The 12500-nt window shown below is 44.3% G+C and overlaps 1 protein-coding gene across 1 annotated transcript in view; it reads left to right on the forward strand.

Annotated features, from left to right (window-relative positions):
• The window catches only part of slc12a5a (solute carrier family 12 member 5a), a 180806-nt gene that overhangs the window by 117932 nt on the left and 50374 nt on the right, over positions 1 to 12500 (forward strand). Inside the window, exons 2-3 of the mRNA XM_048255271.1 lie at positions 8014 to 8108; positions 8764 to 8898. Coding sequence (XP_048111228.1) covers positions 8014 to 8108; positions 8764 to 8898 — 230 coding nt within the window. The remainder of the gene's footprint in view (positions 1 to 8013; positions 8109 to 8763; positions 8899 to 12500) is intronic.

A 12500-nucleotide genomic window follows, 5' to 3' on the forward strand; every position in this document is an offset into this window, starting at 1 on the left:
TACATCATTTTTGTTTACCAGTTTTCTCTTTGGTTGTTATGTAGCCTTTTTGTCCAGCACTTTTCTTAGTTCAGTTCAGTTAGTGTAGTTACTGAGTGACACGGAAGACTCACTTTTTCTTCATTTGGGAGTCAGGTACAGTAAGCTCCTCCAACAAGAAAGTAAGCGTGGAGTTTTCCTTTTTTTTTTTTTTTTCTTTTCTCTTTGTAACTGCCATGTTTTTGTTCATTTTGCCTTGATTTTGTATTAAATTGTTACATTTTCCTGCACTACCTAACATTGTGGTATCTTTATGTCATGCAGTCCTTTAATATTGAAGCATAGTCATTTGTTGAGCAAAGATATGCATGTAGTCCTTTAATATTGAAGCATAGTCATTTGTTGAGCAAAAATACTGGAGTCAATCGTCAGAGTGCTCACATTCAGAATTGTCTAGAAGGAAAGGGGGTCTGAGCCCTCTGAAGAATGGAACGTACCTCTAGAACACTAGACATTGGAACACTTTACATCACTTCAGAACAAAGAAAAAGATTTGTAATTACTACTTTTTAATATGCACATTAGAGAGCACACATGAATATACTTTTTCTCACTGATGCTTTGTATACTTGCGTGGTTTCTTCAGTTTTATCCTTGATTTAAACTATAGTTGTGTTGCAGTGGTCACACTTTCATATGAATGTGTAGTAACCATAATGAAACAGAAACATTTTATATATGTCAAGTAAGATGGCACAAAGACAGCACTAATCATATCTATGGTTAAAAAATGTGTCAGCCAAATGTAATGTAATTTAATCTATGACCGTTCTCTGCAATATATCACTGTAACAGCTTACAGGTAAATGGCATTGGCTGTTTTAGCCTGTGGAATTCTGGGAATTACCATTTACTTAATATGGCATGGGACAATGACTGTCACCATTGCTTAAGACAGGATATGCTATTTGCCATGACATCTTTATGTCAAGGCTGTGTCATCTTAATCACAGAGGTCAAACGTAAAGGCATAGCGATTCCCCCTCTCTGAAACGTACAAAGTGAGAAGGGCAGAGCCTGTGGCAGCCAGTGGATGATGGGAACAAGGGATGAATAGAGAAATGATGGGATGAGTGGAGAAATGAAGGGGCCCTTTGCTGCTCCACTGGAGGAATGTGAGAGAGGAGGAGAGAGGAGGAGAGAGGAGGAGGAGAGAAGAGCCCAATCAGGGCCTCTTATTTATTTATTGGATTCCCTCAAATAATCTGCCGTCAGACACAAGACAACAGCGCCCAGAGAGGAATGAAGGCTGACACATACTTAGTGTGTGTGTGTGTGTGTGTGTGTGTGTGTGTGTGTGTGTGTGTGTGTGTGTGTGCGTGCGTGCGTAAATTACAAAATGCTCCCATCCATCATCGGCAGTCGACAGAGCATGTTAGCATGCAGGGTGCTCTTCCACCACTAACCCCCTCTCTCACAGTCTCTCTCTCTCTCTCGCTATCTCTTTCTTCCCCCATTTCTCTAGCTCCTCTCTTCATCTTCTCCTTTCTCCCTATCTCTCTCGTCATCTTTCACCTTCCTTTTCTCTCTCCCACTCCCACCCCCTCCCTCCACTCTCCCGCTCTCTCTCTCCCTCTAGCCCTCTACCCCCCCTCTCTCCCTCCACTCTCCCGCTCTCTCTCTCCCTCTAGCCCTCTACCCCCCCTCTCTCCCTCCACTCTCCCGCTCTCTCTCCATCTCTCTCCCCTGTGTGTAGTGGAGCAGAGGGCCGTGTCAAAGGCGTAGCCTCAGTATGTGATGGGTATTAAAATTCATCCCCTGCCCTGCTGTCTGTCCGCATCAGACGTGGCCTGCCTGGGAGAGCACCTCGCCCGCCGCTGCTCTCGCAAAGCCCGCCGCTCCGCTCCACTCCGCTCCGACACCAAATCACTTCCTTTGTATAAACAGTTACTCTGATGAAAGAGCACTTTGCCTCAATCGCTCCGCACACCGCACACCTCACGCAGGGTGCCAGAACATGTATTTCCATTTTAATGTTGCCCTGGGAGGATTGCACATTTATGCATACCGTATTTGTGTGTGTGTGTGTGTGTGTGTGTGTGTGATGATTATGTTATGTGTGGACATAAATGTGCGTGTTTGTATTGACTTGTCAATATTATGTCTCCATTAGAGTTGAAGAGTAAGTGCTCTATGCAAAATTATCTGTTTCTTTGCCTCTCATCTGCACTTATTGACTACTCTCTCTCTCTCTCTCTCTCTCTCTCTCTCTCTCTTATATAAGCAATATTATTAGAACCGAATCAGGACCACTTGTATTCCAGATGGTGCCTAATGGTGAAACGATATACTGTAAACCAAGCTCTCAGTTATGTCTGTGAATGATGGTGGGACATGAGACTACAGGCTTAAAAGGGTTTAGTTGATGGAGGGTGTTTAGTTGATGGTGTTTAGTTGATGGAGGGTGTTTAGTTGATGGTATTTAGTTGATGGAGGGTGTTTGCATACAGTATGCCTACTGACTGGACGGATCTGACCGCTGTGTTTTCCTTTGCAAGCCAGACGGCGGGACAGGCTTTAAGACTTTAAATAAACATTTCAGTGCTTTGACGAAGTGCCATCTTTAGGGTCTCCTTTTATCGGGTCGCTTAAGATTTGCATTGTATCAAAGGGAGTCTTTCTATTTAGCTGTCCATCAAAGTGAAATTGTCTTTGTTGTGATGAGAGGAGACTACTGCAGCAAATGATGTGCAATATATGATGATTTTGTTCTCCTTCTTTGCCTGTGAAGCACTTTGGGTTAACTCCTGTGTTTTTAAATGTGCTACACAAATAAAGTGACTTGACTCGACTTGACTTGACTTCAAAGACCTTTAGGTGAGTAGAGCCGAATTCACCCAAAACAACTGTTCTAGGAAAGGATTGTTCCAGGGCTGTTCTAGGAAAGCTGTTCCAGGCAAGCACTTGTCCTCCTGATTACCCTAGAGCATTCAAACATACTATGACACAGTGTACACATGTCACAAGGAGATTCATTTTACTTTTTTTTTATTTAGGTGTCCACAACAAGCACACCCATAGGCTACATGTCCCAAATTAATCATTGAGAAGTAATAGACAAGAAACAGTAGTTATTCTTGGAAGCAGCACAATATTTTAGATCATACTCACTCTCCTCTCTCCTCTCTTTCCTCCTCTCCTCTCTCCACTCCTCTCCTCCCACTCCTCTCCTTTCCTCTCCTCTCATCTTCTCTTCTCTCTTCTCTCCACTCCACACCTCTCCTCCTCTTTTCTCCTCTCCTCTTAAGTATGTTTATATACTCTTTTGATCCCGTGAGGGAAATTCGGTCATTTATCCCAATCCATGAATCAGTAAAACACACTCAACACACAGTGAACACACAGTGAGGTGAAGCACACACTAATCCCGGCGCAGTGAGCTGCCTGCAACAACAGCGGCGCTCGGGGAGCAGTGAGGGGTTAGGTGCCTTGGTCAAGGGCACTTCAGCCATTCCTACTGGTTAGGGTTCGAACCAGCAACCCTCCGGTTACAAGTCCGAAGCGTTTAACCAGTAGGCCACAGCTGCCCCCCTCTTCTCACTCATCCCTCAATCTGGGCAGTAATTGCTGTGATCAGACCACTGTTGGAACATGGCTCCACTGCTCTGGCCTTTAATCACTGATTTAACACACATATCAAAACGCTTACACACACACACACACACACACACACACACACACACACACACACACACACACACACACACACACACACACACACACACACATACTCTTGATTCAAGCATGGTAGGAGTATAATTAAAGTGGGTGTGGGGTCACACTCATGAATGTGTGTGTGTGTGTGTTATCTCTCTGGTGAGAGCATTAGAGTTAGGTCACACATTTTTTGATGTCAGTATTACGAATCAATTCACGATCACCCTGGGAAGAGGCGAAGAGGCACAACAAAGAGTATGATACAGTCTCACACACACAATACAGAACACACACATACACACACACACACACACACATACACAAACACACACACTCACACACACACTCACACACACACACACACACACACACTCACACACACACTCTCACACACACACACACACACACACACACATCCTTACAGAAACACACATCCTTACAGAAACACACATCCTTACAGAAACACACATCCTTACAGAACACACACATCCTTACAGAACACACATCCTTACAGAACACACATCCTTACAGAACACACATACATCCTTACATACACACACATCCTTACAGAACACACACATCCTTACAGAACACACACACATCCTTACAGAAACACACATCCTTACAGAAACACACATCCTTACACACATCCTACAGAAACACACATCCTACACACACACACACACACACATCCTTACAGAAACACACATCCTTACAGAAACACACATCCTTACAGAAACACACATCCTTACAGAAACACACATCCTTACAGAAACACACACTCACACACATCCCACAGAAACACACATCCCACAGAAACACACATCCTTAGAAAACACACACTCAACACACATCCTTCCTAGAAACACACATCCTTACAGAAACACACATCCTTACAGAAACACACACACACACACACATCCCTACAGAAACACACATCCTTACAGAAACACACACATCCTTACAGAAACACACATCCTTACAGAAACACACATCCTTACAGAAACACACACATCCTTACAGAAACACACACTCACACACATCCTTACAGAAACACACATCCTTACAGAAACACACATCCTTACAGAAACACACACTCACACACATCCTTACAGAAACACACATCCTTACAGAAACACACATCCTTACAGAAACACACATCCTTACAGAAACACACATCCTTACAGAAACACACACTCACACACATCCTTACAGAAACACACATCCTTACAGAAACACACATCCTTACAGAAACACACATCCTTACAGAAACACACACTCACACACATCCTTACAGAAACACACATCCTTACAGAAACACACATCCACACATCCTTACAGAAACACACATCCTTACAGAAACACACATCCTTACAGAAACACACATCCTTACAGAAACACACACTCACACACATCCTTACAGAAACACACATCCTTACAGAAACACACATCCTTACAGAAACACACACTCACACACATCCTTACAGAAACACACATCCTTACAGAAACACACATCCTTACAGAAACACACATCCTTACAGAAACACACATCCTTACAGAAACACACACTCACACACATCCTTACAGAAACACACATCCTTACAGAAACACACATCCTTACAGAAACACACATCCTTACAGAAACACACACTCCACACACATCCTTACAGAAACACACATGCACACAGTAATGTGAATCACTGTGTTACACACACTCACACACATCCTTACAGAAACACACATGCACACAGTAATGTGAATCACTGTGTTACACACACTCACACACATCCCACAGAAACACACATGCACACAGTAATGTGAATCACTGTGTTACACACACTCACACACATCCTTACAGAAACACACATTCACACAGTAATGTGAATCACTGTGTTACACACACTCACACACATCCTTACAGAAACACACATTCACACAGTAATGTGAATCACTGTGTTACACACACTCACACACACAATACAGAACACACCTACACACAGACAATGTCCTCTTACTCATCTGACACTCTCTAAATAATACAGATTCTCTCTCTCTCTCTCTCTCTCTCTCTCTCTCTCTCTCTTTTTTTTTTCTCTCTTTCTCTCCCTTTGCGACATACAGATTCACATACTAAGAAAGACAGTAGTGTGTTTCAGACTACTGTTTTCTGTCATGTGATGAGTACTGTGGGGCCTTTGGCTCCTTTTAGCATACATGCACACACACACTCGTACACACACGAGAATTTGTGAATTTGCGAGTGACGAAGCTCACTTCAGCAAATCTTTCAAATATAGGGGGCAGCCGTGGCCTACTGGTTAAGGCTTCGGGCTTGTGACCGAAGGGTTGCCGGACCGATCCCTGACCAGTAGGTGAAGTGGTTGAGCACTGCTCTCCCATGCCCACATCCACTGATTATGATGTTTCACATTTGCATGTGTGTGTGTGTTTGTGTGTGTGTATGTGTGCGTGTGTCTGTGATGGTCTCAGTAGACAGTCCAGCAGCAGCAGCAGCAGCAGCAGGCTGCCACCCCTTGCGTCCTCTCTATAAATAGCCTGTGGGCGAGCCAAGTCTTGACCCGTGGTGAGACAGACAGAGCTGACGGCCGTCTCCGCCCAGCTCTCGGCCACGGAGCAGAGCAGAGCAGGAGTGCCCCTGCACCAGCTGCCCTCACCTCCCCCAGTCTCCACCTTCTACCCCCCATCTCTCTGTCTGCAATGGTATGGACAGGTGCCATATACAGTTAATATTTAATATTTAACATTTAACCACTGTCCCTTGCCTTACGGCATTCGGTGATGATTTTGGCAGCAAGACCTGCTGTATGTCCCTGCTGTCCAAGTAAGATTGCCATTATTTCTCACAATGAAGAAGAAAGTGCACTCCAGTCTCAACCTCACCTGTTATGCAGTGACCACGTATTCTTTGCTCTCTTGACACTCAGGACTTTCTTAGTCTGCCTTTTCCTATGGCTAGACTGTGGTCACTGTGGTATTTGGTCTGGATCTGCCTCTGCTTTATATCTCTAACAGTAAAGAGTTATTCAGATTTTATGCACCAGTAACATTCTACTTGTTGCTTTGTTTTTTTTTTTTCTCCTTTTGCCAATGTTCCAAATATTTTTCTTTAGATTATCAAATGATCGTATTGGTGTTCGGTTTGAAAGCAGTTTGAAAGTTATTAATGTCTGTTAGGGGGCTAAAATGCAGTGTGTCAGTGGGACTTGTTTGGCGATGCATCCAGAATTTGAGAGCTCTTTTTGCATGTTGATGGCCAATGAGAATTTGCCTAGTTCTACTCTACATGCATTGGTTGGTATTTTCTTTTGGATCTTTAAGATCAGTCGGCAAAAACTCCCCAATGCAGTCATAATTAAGCCAAGGTAAGTACTGCATTGTAAGCTCTAGGGCGGTGCTGTCTAGATTGAAATGGTATCTGCAGTCCTGATACCTGGGCTTCTTTTAAAATATCTTAATATTTGTCTTTTTTAGATTTACTGTCAGGGCCCAGTGCTGACAGTATTTTTCTAGAAGGTCCAGGTGCTGCTGTTGCCTCTCTCTCTCTCTCTCTCTCTCTCTCTCTCTCTCTCTCTCTCTCTCTGTCTCTGTCTCTTTCCAAATGTAATGTCAAAAGCCAGAAAGCAAACTACATCAATTATTGAATCGGTCTGTGACTGGCTGATACTTTTTGCTTCGAAGGTTGGATCTCAGTGGAGCTGAAGTCCATATAGAGTTTGCTTGGAATGTGGTTATATAAGGTGACAGCCTATAAACTGTAAAAGTGAACACATTTAATCATTTTTCATTTGGCAGACACATTGATCCAACACACACATAAACGTGTTGTGAATCAGGGTGAATCAGGTGTGTGTGTGTGTGATATGACAGCTGTGTAATAACACTGTGAATGTGTTTGTAATATGCCTGTAGAATCCACAGTGTAGAATAGTACTGCAGTGGCATGTCTGTGTTTGTCAGGTGATGAACACTCCAAGGAGAGCAGCACCTTCATCAACAGCAGTGACCCTGTGTGTGCACACACGTGTGTTTGTGTGTGTGTGTGTGTGTGTGTGTGTGTGTGTGTGTGTGTGTTTGTGTGTGTGTGTGTGTGTATTTGTGTGTGCATGTCTGTGTGTGTGTGTGTGTGTGTGTGTGTGTGTGTGTGTGTGTGTGTGTGTGTGTGTGTTTTGTGTGCATGTCTGTGTGTGTGTGTGTGTGTGTGTGTGTGTGTGTGTGTGTGTGTGTGTGTGTGTGTGTGTGTGTGTGTGTATGATATGCCAGTAGAGTAATATTTCTGTGTCCTGTGTGTGTTTGCAGGTGATGGGAACCCCAAGGAGAGCAGCCCCTTCATCAACAGCAGCGACCCTGAGAAGAATCAGCAGTATGAGGGCAAGAACATGGCCCTATTTGAGGTGAGAAAACACACACACACACACACACACAGTTAGGTAAGACAAAAGCAACGTGCCATGGAAAAAAGTCTTTCTACAGTTTTTTATTTGCACAGAGAGCTGTATATGTTCACACACACACACACACACACACACACACACACACACATACCTTTGTTGCATTGAGCGATTGAATGATGGAGGTAGCTCTGATTAATGAGGGTAATTACTCTTTGAAGGGCAAGCAGGCCATGAAAGACTGACAGTACAGGTTATCACACACACACACACACACACACACACACACACACACACACACACACACACACACACACACAGATCTACAGACACATCACTGTGTGTGTGTGTGTGTGTGTGTGTGTGTGTGTTTATTTGTTTGTTAAACAGGTGTGTATTTTAGTTGCTTCAATCTTTAAATATCTCTCGTTCAGCGGATTGAGCAGCAAGGGCACCAGTAAACTCCCACTGGGCTAACACACCGATCACTGTCTGAATGACCTTTAGATAAAAGCATTCCCAGCTAAACACACTGCAGTGCGTGCATGCGCGCGTCGCGCGGTGTGCGTCGCGCGGCATGCGCGCATGCGCAGGTGTGTGCGTGCGTCCATGTGAGAGATGATATACTGTATGAATATGAATCTATGTCCATGTACAGGAGGAGATGGACACCAGTCCCATGGTGTCGTCGCTGCTCAGTAGTCTTGCCAACTACTCCAACCTGACGCAGGGCAGCAAGGAGCATGAGGAGGCCGAGAACAACGAGGAGGCCCGCAAGAAGCCTGCCGCTCAGGTGCGCACACACACACACGCACACACACACACCCACACACACACCTCGCACAGCCTCCGTTTTCTTCTGCTCTGTCAGGACGTGTCCCGCTGCTGACACTAGTCTTCGTGCCTTCAGCTCATCTTGGCAGGGGGACTGAATTTTTGGGGTTTATAGAAGCTGGCTGCTTTGCTCACATCTAATTGATGTCAAGACAGTGGGAATGGAAAGATGAAAATTCTCTTCTTTTCCAAATGAAATCATTTCAGTTGAAATGTGCTGTCAAATTTGCTGTCTACATGTTAAATGGGATTAAATGTTTGTTAGCATTTTGTTTTTCAAGTCTTCAATTCTAAGTCACAAGGGCACAGGCTAATAATATGTGATACTTGATCAAAGCAGAAGGAAATATTCGGACACTCTGTCTTAAGTTCTAGTGCTATTAAAGACGTGCTACATCTCTAAACTGTAAACGTGAGCAGGAAGGGATTAGGATGTCAAGAGTGGTGAGGAACGGAAAAGGTCAATGCAACAGCTCACTAGTGACTGTTTTCTGTGCATTTCAATATAAAAGATTTCTCTAGTGATAAACAGGTTATAACATAGTAATAACAAGTAAAATTGTACTTTTGTGCGCTGTATTCAGTTTAATACACCTCATTCAAAACTGATTTGATTACACAAGACAAATTCATCAGTCATTTATATAACTCTGTGTAAACAGCATTTGTTTTGTTTTAAGCTAGTATCTGAAAGATGTATGGTCTATTATTCCATGAAGCATTTATTGATTGACAGTCTCCATTGTGGTTTGTGAAACATTTGTGCTGATTGGCTTGTATTTGGTGGAACCAGTTATGTAAGGCTTTTTGATTGGTGGGCATCTGACAGTTGGGGTTATATGGATTGATGTTATAGGCAGGGGCATTGGTGTGGCTCAGTCTTTAGGCAGACCGGCAGCTGTGATCTGTGTCGAGCTGCGACAGCTCTCCCATCACAGTGACGCAACAGGCCGCGACCTCTGACCTGGAAGTGGTTCCTTGTTTCATTAGGCATCTCTGAAGCTCTGAGACTCTCACCTCTGAGCACTCCAACCTGTCAGCTCACACCCTGAGACACATACACACAAACACAAACACACTAATATACACACACACACACACACACACACACACACACACACACACACCCATACCACTCTCTCTCTCTCTCTCTCTCTTTCTGTTTCCCTCTCCCCGCTTCTCCTCCTCCCTCTCTTAGTCCCTCATTCTCTCCCCTACATCCCTCCCTCACATTTTCTCCATCTCTCCTCTTCCCTTGTCTATCATTCTCTCCATCTCTCCTCTTCCCTTGTCTATCATTTTCTCCATCTCTCCTCTTCCCTTGTCTATCATTCTCTCCATCTCTCCTCTTCCCTTGTCTATCATTCTCTCCATCCCTCATATTTCTGCCAAGCTCTTCCTCAGCACCTTTTTGATGCTTTCATTTTTTTTGTCATCCTGCGGCCATTACTCAAACATTTTTCCCTTTTGTCTCTCTCTCTTCCTCTCGTTCTCCTTCCCTTTCTATATCCTTTTCTCTCTCCATCTCTTTCTCTATCCTCTTTCTCCATCCTCCTCTCTCTTCCCCATTCTGCCTCTCTCTCCATCTCTCTATCTCTCTTCCGATCTCTGGCTCCTTCACCTCCTTCCTGTTAGAGCTCATATTCTATCTCTTCCTTTGTGACCCTTTACTCTCCATCACTCCATTTCTCCCCTGTTCTCCTCTGTTCTATCTTGTCTTCCCTTTTTAGTCTTCCCCCTCTTCACTCTTCTCTGTCCTGATTGTCTCTCTTGCACTTGCTGCTACTTCCTAATCTGGGCTTTATTTCCTTCACTTTGGATCTAGAGAGTGTTGTTTTGTATTCACACACACACACACACACACACACACACACACACACACGCACACACACACACACACACACTCCAAAGCCCAGTATTAAAAACAAAAGCCTTGGCGGTTCACTCAAAGTTTGACGGAGTCTAAATCCCCTCAATCCAAAACAGAGCGGAGATCAGAAACTAAGCTGAACGTGATGCAGTACACACTCACACATGGATCAGACACACTCACACATACACACACACTCACAAATACACAGATACAGTATCTCTCTTTCTCTCTCTCCATTTATCTATTTATATAGCGCATTTCATACACAGAGGTCATTTAATGTGCTTTACATAAACAAAAGCAAACAGTAAAAACAAATAAAAGGGCAACAGTGAAAGAATAGTTTAAACGGTAAAGATCGCACAAAAAAACATTTCAAAATAAAGAATAATTAAAAAGACAAAATGAAAGACACAAGGTAGAATAATTTTCAAGGCAGATTCAGAATCTGTAACTCTGTGCAGTTAGCAGAAAGCATCTGAGAACAGTTTTGGTCAGAACAGAATTGGTCCTCTGGACACAAACCCAGCCCAGAGGATAGTCTGTGTTCTGATTGGCCTGCATCTTCACTCTTAATTGGGCTCCAGCCAGCATGTAGCAGCTGCAGCCTCCACCACCTGCCTCCATCTTGAGAGATTGTTCTCTTTCTCCACCTCTCTCTCTCCCTCACTCTTTCTCTCCCTCCCTCCCTCTCTATCTCCCCATCTCCTTCACTCTCTCTCCATCCTTCCCTCTTTCAGACTCTTTATCACTCTTTCTCAATCTCAAACCCTTTTTTTGTTTTCTTGTTTTCCTTCGTTCTTCGTCTCTTCTCTCTTTATCCATCATTTTCTCTCTCATCATCCTTATCTCTTCATCCCTCAAGTAGCTTTCTGTTCAATTCTTTCTCTCTCTCTGTCTACCTATCTACCCCCCTCACCTCCCACACACCATCCATCCACCCCATCCAACACCCCCAGCCCCCCACACACACCCACACCTACTCTGACTCTCTCTCCGTCTGTGACAAGCAAACACAGGCTCTGTTATACCCTACCAGCCTGAATCTGTTGAGGTCATGATAAACTCCATTAGAGAACACAGCCCTCTCCTCTCATCTCCTCTCCTCACCTTTCCTCTCCTCTCCTCACCTTTCCTCTCCTCTCCTCTCCTCTCCTCTCCTATCTCCCTCCTCTGCTATCACCTCTCGTCCTCTCCTCTCATCCCTCATCTCTCCTCTCCTCACCTTTCCTCTCCTCTCCTCTCATCCCTCATCTCTCCTCTCCTCTCCTCTCCTCTCCTCTCCTCTCCTCTCTCCTATCTCCTCCTCTCCAATCACCTCTCGTCCTCTCATCTCTCCTTTCCTCCTCTCCTCTCCTCTCCTCTCCTCTCTCCTTTCCTCCTCTCCTCTCTCCTCCTCTCTCATGTTCTCTTCTTCTCTGTTTGCTATTGTCATGCTGTCCTTGCTCGGGCATGTTGCACTATGTGTCTGGAGAAAATGCCTCGCAAACGGAAATGGATGAATAGATTTGCAGAGCAGTAATGCAGGACAAAACAGTCCTCAGTTGCCTACACAAGTGTTGGCTCTGCCTATTGAACATCGAGAGGTTCTGTGTGTTTGTGTTGTGTGTGTGTGTGTGTGTGTGTGTTTGTGTGTGTGTGTGTGTGTGTGTGTGTGTGTGTGTGTGTGTGTTTTCATTGTCCCTCTT

This window comes from Alosa alosa, chromosome 10 (assembly GCF_017589495.1).
Source record: "Alosa alosa isolate M-15738 ecotype Scorff River chromosome 10, AALO_Geno_1.1, whole genome shotgun sequence".
Taxonomy (NCBI): Eukaryota; Metazoa; Chordata; class Actinopteri; order Clupeiformes; family Clupeidae; genus Alosa; species Alosa alosa.